Genomic DNA, 18,776 nt, shown 5'->3' with positions numbered 1-18,776 from the left:
AATGGCATTTCTGCAGTGGTTGCACAATTAAATAAGAGACAGAAAACTTGTCCTTTGAGATAAGCCCATTGAGTACATTATCCCCACTACTCTTGAGAGTGATTAACTAACTAAACTGGCCTGGGAAGTCCTTCCAATGCCAAGAGTTGACTTATTCTGAAAAAGCCATTGGTAGTGAAGTTGTCCTGAAGCTTTTGGAACAATGGCAACTTTCTTTAGGCCTTAAAAGTTTATCTAGGTTTTAGGAAGACTGTGGTTTTCTACAGAGGTAGACTGCAGGGGTTTGACAAGCCTGGGTGTGTTGGAATGAGGTCAGGTAGCAACTGGAAAAAGTTGTAAAGACTAGGGATCAAAATGGGATGAAAGATATGATTATACATTTGGGCTTCATCATGTTTCTCTTGAAGTGTCGCTTAGCCATCAAACAATGGGTAGTGAATCACTTGGTCAGATGGTTTGCCAGAATGTCTAGGGCCCTTGAAAAGCAAGCAGGGGTACATGGTTTGCTCTCCCCTTCACTGCAAGTTCAAGTATGGAATTATAATCATCAAGAATCTACTGTGTTGGTACTTGCTAGGGAGACAGTTTTGCTATGTGCTCCATTGTGTCGAGGGGACACCAAAGTTAACATCACAGCTAGCTAGTTGTTAGGTAGGACTAACATGTTGTGTTGGTGAAAGTTGATGATTCTTGGCAGTTTGGGCTAGAGGAAGTAGGAAGACAAGATATTGCATATGCTACTGCTAAGTGGGTTCACCTATATTGAAACAGGCTGTCTTTTTTTGTATGGAAGTAACTTGCTTCCACTGACCAGGCTGTTAATGTAATTTGAAGCTGCAAGCTTCTAGCTGACTGTAGTGCCAAGACAAGAATTGGAATAATAAGTACTTCAGAGAAGAGGTGTCAACAAAACTTAGCTTTTTTTGTAGCAGTTAAATATGTAATCAGAAAGTGGGTTCGTACAACCTGATAAGTTAATTCAATATTATTCAGGAAGAAATAAGTTGTTTCTCATTACTGCAAAATTAACTTGTTACATTACTTATTAGTGACGTGTTACTAATGCATTACCATTTTATTGCTTTTTAAGAAATGCCCCCAAATTCTTCCATTGCTCTGTCAAAGTCATAGCTTCAGAACAATCTATCCACAGAACAATAAGGAAAAATTGTGTCACACTAAAAATATGTAATTTCCTATCAGTTGTTTGTTTTCAAAAGTAACATAATTCTGACTGCTTACCTTCTCCAAAGTAACACAATATAAAAATAATTGTTTTTAGCACATAACTTCCAGATTCTGATTCCTTATGCCTAGGGTAAATGCCATTTGTGCACTTGGCCATATTGTTTGAATCAAGTACACCTAGGCCTGAAGCCACAAATGTTTAAGAAGTGAATAATATCAGGTCTGGTTTAGCCCTGATTCTTTCCTGAAGGAATGTCAGTGCAAAACTTAAGTTTTAAGGTAAGCTGAGGATGACGTGTACTTTTGTAGTGTGTTCTTACTAAATAAAAGCATGACTGAGAAATTAAGAAATGTCTTTACCTACAGTCCTGTCATCGGGCATGTCAACAGAAACACTTATCAACTGCAGCTTCTAAGATCAATGGTTGTAATCAGTTCTCTCCTTCCTCCTTCCCACTGGTTGTTTCATTGGTCAGCGAAATTTGTGGAAATAATAGGATAATTTTACTCAGAAAATAACATCTCCCACTCAGAGCAAATACTGGTTAAACATAAAATACACATTGCACTTAGGTGAGGCAAGCTTTAGCTTACAATTTACTGTGTAGAGTCCATTTCCAAAGAAAACTAACTGGCTCTAGGTTGATTTGTGATAACCAACTCGTCACACAGTCTTTTCATTGTAAATATCAGTCTGGATCTGATGTATACCATTCTTAATTGTTTTGTAGAAAAATTACATGTTGATATAGGTGGTAGAGAATTCTGTCTTAGATTACCATAAAAAGCATACTTGGTGTGTGTGTATGTTTTCAGATAGCCAAGTAGAAAGAGATCCATTTAATACTGGTGGAGAATTCATGATTTCCCACCACTGCTTCCAGTGGTGACTTTGCAGGGTTGAAGCTGTAGTCCTAAACAGTCGGCTCTTCTTATACATGGATTCAAGCATACACGGTTTGAAAATGTTCAAAAAAGTATAAATTTCAAATATGAAACCTTGATTTTTCCATTTTTTATAAGGGACACCATTTTGCTATGTCATTATATTTAATGGGACTTGAGCATGCACAGATTTTGTTATTCGTGGGGGATCTTGGAACCAAACCCCAGCATATAACAAGAGTCCACTGTACATTTGTTATTGTTAACAGCGCTTGAGTCGATCATGACCCATGATGACCCTATGAATGAGACATCTCCAAGACTCCCTGTCTGCCACTGCTCTGCTTAGTTCCTGCTAACCCATACCCATGAGCTCCTTAATACAGTCAATCCATCTAGTGCGTAGCCTTCCTCTGTTTCTACTTCCCTCCACCTTTTCCAGCATTATTGTTTCTTCTAATGAGTCCTTCCTTCTTGTGATATGTCTGAAGTATGACAGCCTGTCATCTTGGCTTCCAGGGAGATTTCTGGCTTGATCTGCTCTAGGACCCATTTGTTTGTCTTTTTGGCTGTATATGGAATCCTCACCATTCTTCATCCTATCTTCTTTCTTAACTGTCCATTTCTCATATTCATACATAGTAATAGGGAATACAATGGCTTGTATGATTCTAACCTTTATGCTCAGTTGTATATATCTTTGCATCATAGGATGTTTTCTAGTTTTTTCATAGGTGCCCTTATTCTTAATCTTCTGATTTCCTGGCTGCAGTCTCTGTTCCTTTAAATGTTTGATCCCAGGTATGTGGATTCTTTTAGTATTTCTATTTCCTCATTGTCTAGGCTGAATTTGTGTAGATTCTCTGCGGTCATTATTTTTACATTCATTACTGCTCTTTATGTTCAACAGTAAGCCAGACTTTTTACTTTCTTCCTTGATCTTTCTCAGTAGTTGTTCCAGGTCTGTGAGGTTTTCTGCTAATGTTATGGTATCGTCTGCGTATCTTAGATTGTTCCTCCTATTTAGATTCTCCTATTTTTACTCCTTCTTCTTCTGTGCCCTAGCCTGCTTTTCTTACAATGTGTTCTGCATGTAAGTTGAACAGGGAGGGTGATAAGATGCGTGTCTGACCTGTTTGTCAATTGGGACCCATTCTGTTTCTCTGTGTTCTTTTCTGACAGTAGCCTCTTGTCCTGAGTACCTAGGAGTAAATCCTGTTGACTTTGGTGTTCTTTAGTTCTGATTAAACATGTTTAGGATGGCACAGCTTTAAGTAGAGAACGTCTGTGGGAAGGGAGAAAATCCCCCAAAGGGATTCAGTTCATCCCACTCTTTGCTGTCAAGCTCAGTTCTGCATGACTCATACCCCTCATAGCTTTGTGGGAAGAAGGTGGGTGGCGCTTGGAATTCTGTCAGAATGAAGCCATAAATGACATTTGCTAGCTAGTTAGCAATGCAATGAATGCAAGACTATTAGAAGGTTCTGTGTCTGGGGCATAGATATAAAAATGATGTCCGGTGCAGATGATGTCTGAACTGCAGTTTGCCAGTGAACCAGGATTAGAAACTTGAACCTGCTGTGGGGGAGAACAGGGGATTGTCCCTCAACATGCATGAAGGTCTAGCACAAAAGCCAAGGCCAAGAGGAAGAGCCAAGGGGACTGGTTTTGGCCCGGAATCTGGGCTTCAAGACTACTAAAAGTTGTGAACTCCTGACTAGACATTCTAATTCAGCAGAGAGGAACTGGATCCAGCATTTGGGTGGATAGTTTGCTACAGCTGGAGTGTGGAATTAATGTTTTTTTTTAAATCTAAATCCTAAAATTATGAGTGCAGACTGAAAGAATGGGAGGCTGATAGCTTGCTCCAGCTGAAATGTGGAAATAATGCTGCTTTGTTTAAATTCTTAAATTAAGAGTGCTGTTAAGAGTGCAGGTCCAGAAGATGAGAGGGTGATACACAAAGGCTTTTGTGAAGGAGCACGTATTATCTCCAGTATTGGTGCCAATCTGTGTCATGGGCAGGGTGGCCCTAGGCAGTCTCTATTTGAAATATGTTCCACTCCAAATCTGTTTCATTATAGAGTCTTGAGAAGGAAAAGCACAAACCTTAAGGTTATACTTCTTGTTGTGTGCCTTCAAGTTTCCAACTTATATCAACCCTAAGGCAAACCTATCACAGGGTTAGCTCATCAAAATTTGTTCAAAGGAGGTTTGGCATTGCTTTCCCCTGAGGCTGAGAGAGTGTGATTTGCCCATGGTCACCCAGTGGGTTTCATGGCCGAGCTGGGAATTGAACCCTGATCTCTAGCACTCAAACCATTACACCACACTGGCTCTCGTATCACTCATTTTACTCTTATAAAGGTGACTTCACTAACCAAAGAGTTTGCCACAGATATCTGTAGGACAAACTGGTTTAATTGTAAAGAACTGCATAGTTATTAATTGTGCTCTGTATTTTACATAGCTCAATAAAGGGCCCAGTAAAGATTCTGGATTTTTTAATTAGCATTTTTCTTAGGCAAGGTAAAATAGGTGAGATTTATTTCAGATTCTCCACCCCCTTTGAATACTTCACAATACCAAGCAGGCTTCCTGTTGCTGCTTCTGTAGTACCAGTTTTGCTTTTGTTATAAAATAGCTTATGGCGCACATGAGACTGCTCCAGAGCCTTCATGCGGTAAAGTCAAGAGTAGAGGGTTAACTAAAGTGTAAGCCCTAGTCTGCTCCATGGGGATTCTTGCAATCAGACATAAATAACCTTTTATGCCAGAGGCAGGCTCAAAGAAAGGAATGTTTTGTCTGAAAGGCACGGTATGTGGTATGTGGCTGGTCAGACAGACCTGTTGCTGGAAGCTCCAGCTGGTATGCAGCCAAGGTGTATTTTCTAAGCTCCTTTTTTCCTTCCTTGCTGTTCCAGGGGTTGGAATCCCCCCCCCCTCCATAATAATTATTAATCAAAGGGATTGACATATGGACTTTGGGGAGGCAAAGCCCAATCTTTTTTTAAAAATCCTCTAACTGTAGTTAAATAAGAAGAGCATCATCTATTTGCACAACATGTATTGAAGCTGGTACTTTCTTTACAGAGTAAACTCCATGATCAAATGCAGCCTTCATCAACCCTAGTGCCCTCTAGATTTTGGACTATATCCCATTGCCCCATTTTTGAGAACTGTAGTTCTGCACGTCAGGAGAGCATCAGTTCAGGGCAGACTGTTCTAACATATTTGAATGACAAAATTAAGGATTCTACCTTCCCCTTTGCTAGTGTCATAGTTCATCTCTTTCCCCACACTCCTTCCCAGGTTTTTTCTGGGAAAAACCCGGAAGACAGCCAAGAGACCTTTCTGCTTGCTGTGATATCAGAGCAGCTCAACCAATCCCTGGCAGAAGCATCACCATCAGATCCTTTTGAGCTTTTGCAGTATAGATTGGGTTTGCCTTCATGATTTTTGGAATTGGCAGTGTCAGGTTAGACTGACCTGGACTTTTAACTCTGGCTTTCTGTACACAGCAGCTTGAGGTGATCAAGACCTCTGTCTTAGGGCATTAACTGACACTGATGTTTGCTTAGTGTTACAACCTCTTATAACATTTTCAAGCTGCAGATATGGTGCATTTAGTGCTCTCTTAATCTGTTTAACAAATAGCCTGCATGTAGCCAACCTGGTTAAGGCATTTTAGACACTTACCTTTATATGTTTGTATATACACAATGCACACACACACATATATACACACACACATCTCCTGTCCCACTAGAACACTGTAATGGTGATCTCTTCTCGTGGTACCCTCTTTTTCTCAGATATCTCCCATATTTGCTGAACATGTGAGAAAGGAGCTGGGAAGCTATAACCCCTAATGCATCCACAAGCTACACTCCTTGTAATAGTGTGAAAAGGACTTGCTCATGTCAGTTGTTGCATGACCATGGGAGGTGAATGGTCAAAAGGCATGTCAATATTGTTGAGGACATAGGTAGTGAGCATGATCACATGTCTTCCTCACAGATTCACTAATGCATGGAGTGTGTATATGCGAGAACAGTTCTGCCAGTGTCTAAATGCTCTCTGCTTAAGATGGCTAGTGAAACCTGCATTGTCAGACAAAGCAAGCATTTCACTGTGAAGCCAATGTCTTTGTTGTTAAATTTCTTTTTTTTAATTTAATTTTTATTTTCACACTTATAAAACATCATACAACACATTACAGACAAATTAAAAAATTTAAATATAACTACACATCATATGTATTCCTATAATTTCTCTTTACACTTATTCACTATTAACATAAGTATCAGTCAGTCCTCACTATATCACATCCTTTAAAATCACTTCCGTCTTTGTTGTTAAATTTCATAGCTGAGGTGATATTTTTAATCTCTGGAACAGAATAAGAATGACATCTTCCCTTTTCATTCTCTCCTCGTTTTCCCCCCATTTTTAAAATCCTTTTACAGAGTGCTAGAGACCATTTGTACCACTCAATAAGGTCTTTCTTAGCATAGGCTTTCAATTAGATCTTATGCATTAATTAACCTGGATACATTAACATTAAGAAGTTATTACAGGCTGGGAATAGTCAAGTGCTGTTTGTTTTAAAAATTCTTCTGCAGCATAAGCACTGTGGAGAGTGATCCAGTTCATACGCACGTATCTTGGGTTATTAAGCTGAAAGAGTACTTATTTGTTTGATTTTTATCCTGACTTGTGCCCATGTTTTTCATTCTCATTCTTTCCTCCTTCTTTCTTGTTGTACTGCAGTTGAAGAATTCCTGGTTTAATTAGCCTCAGTTTCCTGCTGTGTCTAAACTATCAAACTATGGTTACAAGGAAAAGAAGCCAGGATCTGAAACAATAGTTTGAAGTTGAAATGGCAGCTGTATAGTTTGACTTTAGGTAGTTACAATGCTGTTAAATTCCTGTGAATCAGGGCTTACTGTAAAATAAAGAAGGTTGAAAAGGGATAACGGACAAAGGTGGTAAAGCTGGACATATAGAATATGACAGAAGCAGATGATTCCACAACTGTTTCTGTGCAAATGTTGTCACTCCGTGCCTATTAAAATTAATTGTTTTGCCACAGAGAGGCAATGGCACAAATTCTGCTTTCTTCCACGGAGTTGTGGGAGAGATTATGGAATGGTCCCAAGGTACAGAGCCTGTTTCCTAGTCTTGGTTCTGCTGCTTTCCAGTTCTCTATTGCTTTCTTCCTACCCATCCATCCCCAATTCCTATTTGAATCTTGTGTTGGCGGTTTTCTCTGGACCACTGCACACCTGTCTTTAAGGTTGTTATTATATGGTTGTCACTGCAAATCTTGTTTGCCTGCTTTCAGCTTAGTTTAATGAAATGTGGGAAAGGACAAATCCATTGGGTACAATTTGAACAGTTAATCCATTTTCTACAGTTAAATCTAAGTCCCATTTCCACATGGATTTAGGAAAATTTTAAAAATTTGCATGAAAACATGTTTTCATGTGCATTTCTTTTGTATGTGTGTGTTTTTGTAACTCACTGCCCAAATATGCCTATTTTAATGCACTTCTTAAACGATATTCACGTTCCTTCTCCCATAACAAAGCAGTTTTGTGTACATCTCCCCATAATGCTTATTTTACGAGCAGCTTTGCAGAATATGGATTTTTGTGCATACAGTAATTTGCAATTGACAGACTTCGTTACAACATTCAAAGAAGCACATCTTTTGGATCGCAGCTGTGTTCTCATCTCTGGTTTTTGTGAATGTGAACTAGTTAGGTTTTGATCAAAATGGTTTAGGTGAATTAGGCTTGCAACATTTTTTTTCCTGCAAAGGCTTTAACATCTTTCCCAACTTGCTTCTATCAGTGTGCTGCAGCTCTTCTGGTTTCTTGGATGGGGACCTCACATGGGCCTCCTAAGCCAGTGATTCCCAAACTCAGGTCCTCCAGGTGTTTTGGACTTCAGATCCCAAAAGCTTCAGTTACCTTGGCTAGTGGTTGGGATTCTGTGAGCCAAAGTTGGGAAATCACTGTTCTATTTTCAACTCAATGAACATATGTTTATAAATTAAACAAAAAGCAACACATTTAAGTAATGATACTTTAGACAATAAAATAATCCCCACAAAGATGGTTTTCTACCCCAAAGATTTGGGAAATCTGTAATTCAGAAAAGGCAGTGACATCAGAAGCTGAGCCAAGGGATGGAAGGGCAGGCAAAGAGAACTGGGGAACAATATGCATAAATACAGTTATGTATCATTAAGTATGTAGGGATGAGGACTTGATTATTGGTATGGAAAATGTGACACTTTGTTATTACATGTTATCTTAATGTCTGCTTATATATGTGGCTGTTTTGCTTTGCTTTCTGTATAAAGTAAGCAAGCCCCAGGCTGTTGTGAAAAACATATTCTTTTTTTGGGGATGTGTGACTAAGGAAAAGCTAGAAAAACATGTTTCCCCTAGAGCTGCACTTCTGAATGTCCACCCTTTTTCTTCTGAAAGACCACAGACCCTATGATACATATTGCGTATGTGGAGAATATGGTGTTTTGACAGCACATCCTATAGTATTTTGTTTTGCTTGGCTGGATGACATATGCTTCGTCATTCGTTTTGTCTCTCCTTAGACAATCTTGGCAACATCAAAATTTGCTTCATAATGTTGCTGCTGACCTTACTCCTTTTGTGTGTGTGTGCTTTTGGCATAAATTTGGCCACAAGCTATTTCTCTTCATCTTTGCAGTTAATATATTTTAAACAAAGTTTTATTTCTTAAATTGATCATGGAGTTTACTATTAAATCCGAATCATGAATGACGTTTAGCCCAGTCCCATGTTTATTGCAGGGAAGTTGCAAGTACCACATCCTTGTTTCTATGTGCCTTCAAGTTGCTTGTCTATTTATGGAGACCTCATGAATTTCATATGGTTTTGGTAGGAGTAATCAATGGTAGTTTGCCATTGCATTCCTCTGAAATATAGCCATCAGAACCTGTTATTCCTTGGCAATCTCCCATCCAAGTACTACTCAGTGTAACCTCTGCTTAAAAACCTTCTGTAAAGGAGCAGTCAGTTCCACTGTCTAAGGTTTTTTGCTTGTCAGGAAGTTTCTAATATTTTGCTAAAAATGGCTTCTCTGCTCTTTCTACACATTGTTATCCTGTGCTTTCTGCTGAACAACAAAAAACAAGTCTGTTCCTCTTCTACCACATAAGATATGGAACATTAGGTCAGTGTAAGCTCAATGAGTTTTTGGTAAATAAGCTTAATCAAATACCAGACTGTGTACTTTTCTGGTAAAGTTACTGAAAACCAAGGGCAAACTCTAAAAAAGAAGGAATGCAAAGACAAAGTTGCAAGCAATTGTGTACAGTGTGTATCTTGGCTACAGAGTTCCCATACAGACTTTTCAGTGACAACACTTGATCCAAATCACCGCAAAATGTGAGTCATACAGTAGTGAAGTTTATAGAACTCACACACACACATGCACACACATATATGTGTATACTGTATATCAACCAAGAGCCAACATGGTATAGTAGTTTGAGCATTTGACTATGGTTCTAGAGATCAGGGTTTGATTCCCCATTCAGCCATAGATACCCACAGGGCCACCTTGAGCAACACACACACTCTCAGCCCCAGAAAGCCACATGATAGATTCACCTTAGGGTCACCATAAGTCAGAAATGACTTTAAACCATACAACAACATGTAAACCAGCCCAGGACATGCAGGTTAAACGTATCAATAGCCCAGCATGTAGTATCGTGGTAGGATGCTTCTGTTTTGCAACTTAACCTGTGTTTACTGGACCATTTCATCCTATGCAAAGTGAATTGAGAACATGTATTCTTTCCTCCAGTGCTAGAACTCTGATTCACCCAGTTAAGCAGTCTGTAGTTTAAGATGTGAGAAAATGAAGTATTTCACAAAGTATCTAAGTACTGAGCAGCTATAATTCTCCAGATGTTGTATGACAACAACTCATAATCCTTCTTCACTGGATATGCTGGCCATGACTAATGGGAGTTGTAGATTAAAAGCATCTGGAGTGCCAGAGATTGTCTACATCTGGTCTAACATGGCATAAGGTGAATTTTAAGAAAGATTGATTAATAGGACCCATAGTCACTGCTCAAAGTGCATAGGCTAAATGTACACAAGAGGGGAAGCAGGATCTTAATGACAAGGCATCTTGGCCTACATTCATTAATTTAGACTATCAGCAGAGATCTTGTGAATCTATGAACTGTATGTGTCATCAACTCTGCAAAATGGGAGGACCCTGTATCACACTGATAAGTCCACAAATAAACAATTGATATACATATAGGTCAGGATCAGGGCCTGCTGCCATGTATGTGCTTTAAATGAATGAAGAAGGATTACATTATAGAGTAGATTTAACAATACAGTACAATGTGACAGAGTGAGGTTCTGTCACTGGTCCCAGATTCTGCCAACCTAGCTACTCGAAAGCATATAAAAGTGTAAGTAGATAAATAGGTACCACTTTGGTGGGCAGGTAACTGTTCTGTGCTGTTGTGCTGGCCACATGACCACAGAGTGGTTTTTGACAACGCTGGCTCACTCAGCTTAGTAACAGAGATGAGATACAATCAGACATGATTTGATAATCATGTTGAAGGGGAAACCTTTACCTAGATCTTGGAAAGGGTTAGGGATGCAGATTCCCTATGAAAGTGGAAAAAACACAAATAAAAACCACTTTATTTTAGTGGAGAAAACACTTCTCTAGGCATTTGTAGGTCCTCCAGCACAACTCTATGGTCAACATCTGCAGGGTGTGCTGGAGGATCTACAAATGCCTAGACAAGCATCTTTAGGAATCTCTAGCTCCTTCAGCGCAATGTCTGGTGAATGTTGGACACAGAGTCATGCTGGAGGATCTAGAGATTCCTAGAGAAAACAAATGAATCAAATCTGCAGATAATCAAATCCGCAAAAGTCAAAGCCACAAATGTGGAGGGCCAACTAGGAAATGACTGCTCAATGACTTTGGTTTCCAAAGACTCTGGAATCAAAAGGTCTGTGATAGTGGCTTTTGTTGCATAGGTACCATTTGTGTGATTGTCTTTGTACCATCTTGGAGCATTTTGTCAGATTTTTTTTTCATTCTTTTCACAGCACTTCACCGAGCTCCTCGATGACTTTTCCCAGGATGTTTTGGGTCAGCTCCTGAATGACCCTTTCCTGTCTGACAAAAATGAGATGATGGAAGTGGAGCTGTCTCCGGCTTCTCCAGCTCCCCTCATTCAGGCTGAGCATAGCTACTCACTTTGTGGCGACTCTCGACCCCAGTCTCCACTCACCCATATTTCAGCTGATGACAATTTCAATGAAGGTAAAAGAACATACTGAATTTTGCCAGCAGATGTCTGTGACTAAGATTATTATTGTGGATTTTCTCAAAATGATAACTGGTCAGAGTACTAGACTTGGATAAAGGAGTGCTAATAGCCTGGGATATTGTGGTAATGTGTTTCTGTGGGTGCTAATTGGCAGATAACCTTTCTTCCACCACTCCTAGTTAGGATTTATATGATCTATTGGTCTGTCTGTGAAGGGTAACAATAGAAACCACAGTCTGAATCAGAAAAAGCAGTTTTTGAATGAAGCTGAAGCCAAACAAAACAAGAGAGGTGTTTTGCAAGTTAACAGTATTTTGGGATATAACTACATCTTATCCTTTGGCTGTGAACTGGCTTGCCTGTTGGAATGTTAAGGCTTGCTTCTACTCCACTTGTGTATTTGGATATAAACTTAAATACAGAAGAATGTCATGAGCCTCCAATAATGTTTACCTACAGGAGGCTAAGCCTTTCAGAGTTGTAATCTGAACCTCTAGAACTTCACACCAGACAGAGAAGTGGGGTGTTTGTAAGGAGGATGAGGATAGAATTGAGAAATACTGTTTGAAGTATTGCACATTTTGAAGACAGGGGTAGATTGTATGGCTCTTGCATATGATGGTGTGACCATTAGGCATCTGGTTGTTTTGCCTGGCTGCCACATGATTTTTCATGGTGGAGAAAGGCCACAGTGCCTTAGCTGACAGCTATTGGCATTTGCATCCTCTTAGTGAATAAAGCCAGAGTCAAAGCAGTTTAAGATTGAAACTCGGTAAAGATTTGCATGGAAGTAAGCAGAGATCTGCATGTAGCTCTTGAGATGCAGGTTCTCCACCTCTGTTTAATGTATATTGAATTCATGAAGTACTCCTTTTTATAAGGTGTTTAAAAGCCAGGTTTACAAGGTATGTATTTGTAATGGTTCCTAAGTAAAGGTAAAGGTAGTCCCTTGACATGAATGTCTAGTCGTAACCGACTGTAGGGGGCAGTACTCATCTCCATTATTAAGCAGATGAGCCAGCTTTGTCTGAAGGCTACTGTGGTGGCCATGTGGCCAGCATGATTGCACCAAGCATTGTTACCTTCCCAGTGAAGTGGTACCTATTTATCTACTCGTATTTGCATGCTTTTGAACTGCTAGGTTGGCAGAAGCTGGGACAAGTGACAGGAGCTCACCCCATCATGCAGCACTCGGGCCTCGAATTGTGAACCATCCGATCTTCCAGTTGTCAGAATTGGCATCTTAACCACTTAGCCACTGCATCTCCTTATTAACATGTACATATTTCATGGCTCTCCACTGTAAAGCGTCCTATGGGAAGAAGCTGTAAAAATTCACATTCAGTAAAAGAACTTAATACCTAAGTTAAGATTGTGGGAAGGACCACGTTGAAGAGTTGTATAAGGGAAGAAATTAAAATGTTATAAGGAAGGAGGTTAAAGAGAATATTTTGGTGATCTCCTGCAGTTCTGTAGCCCTCGTGGGCATCTGTGAATTCGTAAGCAAGTGTGAAACTTGTAAACCATATGTGCTGCTAAAAAGTAGTGCAGTTTTATATAACAAGAATTTTATTTTTAAAAATACACACATTCCTAATTTGAACTATCAATTATCTTTCTTTCTAGAGTTCCAGATATTAATTGATGACTTTTATTGCATTTTTGAACAAGCAAAAACACACATAATGTCTATTGCTTTTATTTTATTTTTTATAATGTCTATTCCTTTTATGTAGGTCTTCAAAAAGCTACATCAGCTTAAAAATGGCATGTGCAAAGAATCTTAATGTATTGTTATTGTTGCTGTCTTATTCATTTATATCTCACCTTTCCCCCAATAATAGGACTCAAGACAGCTAACACCATTTTTCAAACAATACAGAAATTATACAAAAACTTTGATAAATGTATAAATACTGAAGTTATTTAAAAAGAGCTAAATTATTTATAATGTTTAAATGTTAAACATTCTCAACATTAGAATTCATTAAAAGACTATACAAACCACAAAATTTCACAGCGCATCATTAAAAGTCCACCTCATTCAGTTTCTAAAAGACTGATGGCACAAAAATATTTTCATGACTTGTATTGCATTTTTGAATAAGCAAAAATACATGTAATGTCTATACCTTTTATGTAGGTCTTCAGACAGCAACATCAGCTTAAAAATGGCATATGCAATGAGTAAGGACCTTAATGTATTGATGGAAGGAGAGTAAGGAGAGAGCTATTCTGGCCTCCCTAGGGAAGGAATTCCAAAGACTGGGAACAGCCACTGAGAAGGCCCTCTTTCCCACCAAACAAGCCTGAGAAGGTGGCAGAAGAGAAAGAAGGGCTTCTCCAGATAGTCTTAGAGCTCTAATGGATGCATAAAGGGAGTTAAAGGCCTTCAAATAGCCTGGACCCAAGCCAGATAGGCCTTTATAGGTCATCACCAACACTTTGAATTGTGCCCAGAAGTGGACCAGCAACCAGTGGAGCTGCTGCAACAAGCGAGTTATGTGTTTCCTGTAGCCAGCCCCAGTTAGCAAGGTACTTATATGAACCTTAAAGTGCAGCTAGATCACACATTTTAGTTATATCATTGGAAAAATGGATATAACAATGCCAATCAAAGGCGAAATGGTGTGGGGATTGGGAGGAGAGAATCAGCAGAAATTATCAATAACTTGGAGCATTTTTTTCTGTAATTTTGGGGGAAGATTATCTTAACAGTGGTGAGCAACTCCGGGGGGAGAACAGGAGAGGTTTATAACAGTGGAGAGAGAGAAATTTGTTTCTCTCCATCATAATATTGGAATATTTTTATTTATTTATTTTGCAGTGGATATGACTGTCTGTTCAGGAGGAAGAACTACCTTACACAATGCATAACTATCTTTGGGAATACTCTGTTGCTTAATATAGAAACAACCACTAGTTTAGATGGCTTTAAAATGAAGTTAGACAAACTTGTGGTGGAGCAGTTTATTGGTTAGCTGATTGACTATGAAGCCTCTCTGTTTTATGTACGCCATCTGTAAATTAGAACAGATTTGCAAAGGCATGCAAAGACGTGGTGTTAGTGTTTGTCCCCTTAGGATCTCTGGGCCTATAGAATTTATCAGCCAACCCCTGGCTCCCTCTGGAACTCTTTGAAGCCATACTTGCTGGAAAAACAGCCTATAAACCTGTGGTATGTTACCAGCTGTCAGAGACCAAAAGTCCTGTCCTTCCATTTTTAAATATAGCTAATTTATGGCTGCATTTTTGTGTGCATTTTGTTTTGAACCAAAGTTTTGGGAATCAATCTTCTCTGAAAAGTGGAATATATAGATATAATAAATGTTGGATATCCCCTGCCCCAAGTTGAGCAAAGCCTGAGCCTTTGCATCTTCATGAACCAGTATAAGATTTTATTTTAAATTAGAATTGCTGTAATGGCCAGAACTGGGAAGTGGTGGATAGAATACCAAATATGTTGTTAGCCTCACTGAGCCCTGGGCCAGGGAGGGGATGATTTAAAATGCTCAGAAAAAGTAACTTCTCAATAATAGTTGTGTCATTCAGCGGGTTTGCACTGGTTCCATAGAACTGTATGTTAAAATTGCTAAAAGACAAGGAGGCTGAGGAAGTTAAAAAGCAAATCAGGAGTAGTGAAGGACAAGACTAGATAGAGATTGGCACAGTCAAGGGAAATAGAGAGATGAGAAGGTCAGAGGGAGGGAAGGACTGGATCCTCCAGTTCAGTGTGAGTCTAGGTGCCAATTTTCTGCCTCCCAGTACTCATAGCACCACCCCACATGGAAAATTTGAAACCATCAGTGAACAGATGTCAACATCTAGGTTTTTGAGGATGAAGCTTGGTGGGCCCGGAACATTCATTGATGTAAAATGGTTGTTCCTGCATTCTTGCAGAAGGAGCAATTCCCCCTTTAAAGTTTTTTTGGAGGGGGCTTGGGGAAAATGTTGGGAGGCTTCAAAAATGTGCCCTAGAGCTGCATGTGGCCTGTGAATCATATTTTGTCTTTTCAAGAAATAGTTCTAGGTTTCTATCAACCTGTCTTGAGAGCCTTCAGAAGCATCATCCTGACTGCTGTTGGACAGAGATTGATAGATCTAGGTCTGATACAGTAAGGCAGTTGCTCCCCTAAATGATCACCCTGCTTTGATTTTTTTAACAAATGTTGATTTTATGTTGATTTTTGGCTTCAAAAAGAGCCTCAAAGCAGCTTATAATGAAATAAAATACAGTAAAGATAACAAGATAACCTGTGTTGAATCAGACCAAAAGTATACTTAGTTCAGTATTGTCTTCTGACAGTGTCCAGCTGGATGCTTTTTGAAGACTGTGATCAGGACTTGTGCCCCCCACCCTTGTGTTACTTAGAAGAGGGCTTTCCAAGCTACCTGATGTGAGGGAAGGACACCCCCTCCCTTATATTCCAGGGCCCAGTACTATATTTATGCCCATGGGCTACAATTATGTTTTTGCTTGTTTGCAAGCTTTACAGGGACCAGCAGCCAGTGGATCCAGGACTGACACTGGTCCAGCGACCACTACTTTGATTAGCACTGCCCTAGAAAATGGTATTAAGAGGAATAAAGCCTCTGATATTGGATGTAATGTAATGGACCATCTTCTGCTCCCACTTATGTAGTTGACTTTAAAATTACTGTGTTTTTTGTTGTGCACCCATTAGTTAACTTTGCTATTTAACATTCAGTTACCATTAACCTATTTCTAACATATGCTTTCATGGACACTTTATGAGATTCAGAAGTGACCTGAGTCCATGAAAGCTTACACTAGAAATTTATTCTTTTCCATTAGTCTCATACTGACTGTAGCTAGATTTCTTTATGCCTTCTGATGATAAAACAGAGTAACACTGCTGTCTCTTTGAATACATTTACATGTTGTTTTCTATTAGGAGTGGGCAAGTATTCACTCCATCCACACTCTCCCTCCCACCCAAGTTCTTTGGTGAGTCATACAGTATATGTCTGGTGAATCATTAAACATCTTTTTGCCACTCTTAGAAAACATGCTTGCATTCCAGGCCTGCAGAAGTTGGGAAATGCAAGTGGGTTTAAAGTAGTGATACATAACTTAAGTGTTATCCCTCTCCTCTGCCTTCCACACCTATGGATTCAGTTTTCCCGAAGGGCAATATTTCCTTTAAAACTCAAATAAATTTGGAAATGGATTCTAGTTCCTGTCGTATAATAGGGAAAATAGATCTTTTCATAGAGAAATTAGCTTGTCGTATAGAAAGGATGACAGCCACATGTTAAAATCTAGGCTGGGGTTCTTTCAAAGGCTTCTAAGGTTGCTCAGACTACAGTGGGGTGAGGTTTATTTTTGTTCATCTACAGTGATGATACTCAAACTCTGGCCTTATAGGAGTTTTGGGCTTTAGCTCTCAGAAATCTCAGCCCTCTTGGCCAATGGGGAACATCTTGGAAGGCCAGTAATTGGAAGTCACTGACCTACAGGGATATGTCTACTTCTGATCATTTTTAATGGAGCAGGAGTAGAAAAATTGATATTCCCAGATATTTTGGACAAAGCTTGGAAAAGGTACTTTTAGGTGGGGGTATGCATCCTATAATGACCCCACCCACATGGCCCATGCCTGCTAGGCTCTCTGGAAATCACCTTTTCAAGCTCTAGATTGGACTACATCACACCTAAGTGAAAATAGGGCCAGTGAAAATAGTTGTCCAAAATAACTGCTCTTTGTTCCCTTGGATCCCATACTGGGAGAAAGCAGGATATACAAACAAAAATATGTTAAACAATAAGTTTAACAAATAAGCTTAACAAACAAAAATAAAATATACCTGTGTGTTATCATAAACAATGTTGCAGAGAGGAGACTTGATTCTATGCCCTCCTGCCACTTCTGGGCAAAAGTTGGCAATGTTAAGATAGGTATTTGTGTCTAGCATGTGGTGTTAATAAGTGATGCTGTGCCCATGAGTATTGCATTTAGGAAATGAATTCTGAGAACAAGCAGTAACATTTTGAAGTGTCCCTAAATTGTGATGAGCTGGACTAGCTGTGCTCCTTACATGAGGTGTTTGCTTTTTTCATGAAGATACAGGAAGAAGCCCACTAGTGTCTTGGACCAGAACTTTTGCAATCCAGAGTTTAAATCTCTGGTCAGCCACTGGGTGACCTTGGGCAAGTTATAACCTTTGAGGAAAACAATGACAAACATCTTCTTAATAAATCTTTTCAAGAAACAAAGGTCTGGATTAAACCAAGGACCAGTCACCTACTGTGGCAGCCAGAGCATCTTGAAAGTCCTCAAGGGGCAACAGTTGTTCACCTTGCACTATGGTAAATTGTATTATTTATTTATTTATTTATTTATTTATTTATTTAATATTAGCCTTCTGTTGTCCCCTTATGGAGCTGAAGGCAACACATACATAATGTTTCCAGGTGGTTTCCCCTTCAGATGCTATCCAGATATAATCTGCTTTAGTGGGATGATTATACTGTGCATCCTTGGATCATGCTAATGGTAAATACATTCTGGTCACCTTTTCAGAGACAATTGAGCCACAGGCCATTTTATTATTCTGCAGCAGTGAGTCCCATAAATGAATCGTCAGATAATTAGAGGCAGGGTGATCAGATGTCCCAACCCCAAAGGAGAACAAGGCACCATAGAATCTAGGTCATTGAAGACAGATGTAGGACATTACAGAATAAAAGTTAAAAACACTCATATAAAATTCATGCTGCTTAGTCATGCTCAAAATGGAGGACATTTTGGAATTCCTCCTGGACAGAAGGCTGAATTGTAGAACATGTCTGGGAAAAGGAGGATGCCTGGTTACCCTGATTAGAGTGCTTTGTGGGTAGTTTGCCCAAAATTTTACCATTTTTTCAATACAAAGGTTTTGAAGTTTTGTGGGATTTGGAAGACACTTCAGGATTCTTCCTACTTTTAAAAAAAGGATCCAGAGGCTGCATATAGCTCCAGCATGGCACTATCACTGCAATGATCCTGGAAACACTGCAAACACTAGCCTAGAGTTTCAAGAGCAACCTTTAAATGTCCTTGCAACTAGGGTTGCCATAATTGTCCACTAAAACTTGGGACAAAATGAAGGACAAAATCTAGACCAAACTGTAAGACAACTGCAGGACAAAACTCAGCCCAAAATGTAGGACATTTAAGGTCCTCAATTTTTCTTCTTCTTTTCTCTCTTCTCCTTCTGTGTCATGTCTTTTTAGATTGCAAGCCTGAGGGCAGGGAACCATCTAACTAAAAAGATTGTATGTACAGCGCTGTGTAAATTTACAGCGCTTCATAAATAAAGGTTAA

General features: G+C 39.3%; 1 protein-coding gene across 1 annotated transcript in view; it reads left to right on the top strand.

The window, feature by feature from the left end:
• The window catches only part of CREB3L2 (cAMP responsive element binding protein 3 like 2), a 90,697-nt gene that overhangs the window by 32,725 nt on the left and 39,196 nt on the right, over positions 1–18,776 (top strand). Inside the window, exon 2 of the mRNA XM_042467532.1 lies at positions 11,225–11,441. Within this exon, the coding sequence (XP_042323466.1) occupies positions 11,225–11,441 (217 nt within the window). The remainder of the gene's footprint in view (positions 1–11,224; positions 11,442–18,776) is intronic.

This window comes from Sceloporus undulatus, chromosome 5 (genome assembly GCF_019175285.1).
Source record: "Sceloporus undulatus isolate JIND9_A2432 ecotype Alabama chromosome 5, SceUnd_v1.1, whole genome shotgun sequence".
NCBI lineage: Eukaryota > Metazoa > Chordata > Lepidosauria > Squamata > Phrynosomatidae > Sceloporus > Sceloporus undulatus.
The sequence above is the reverse complement of the archived record's forward strand: the minus strand, read 5'-3'. Positions and strand labels throughout refer to the sequence as shown.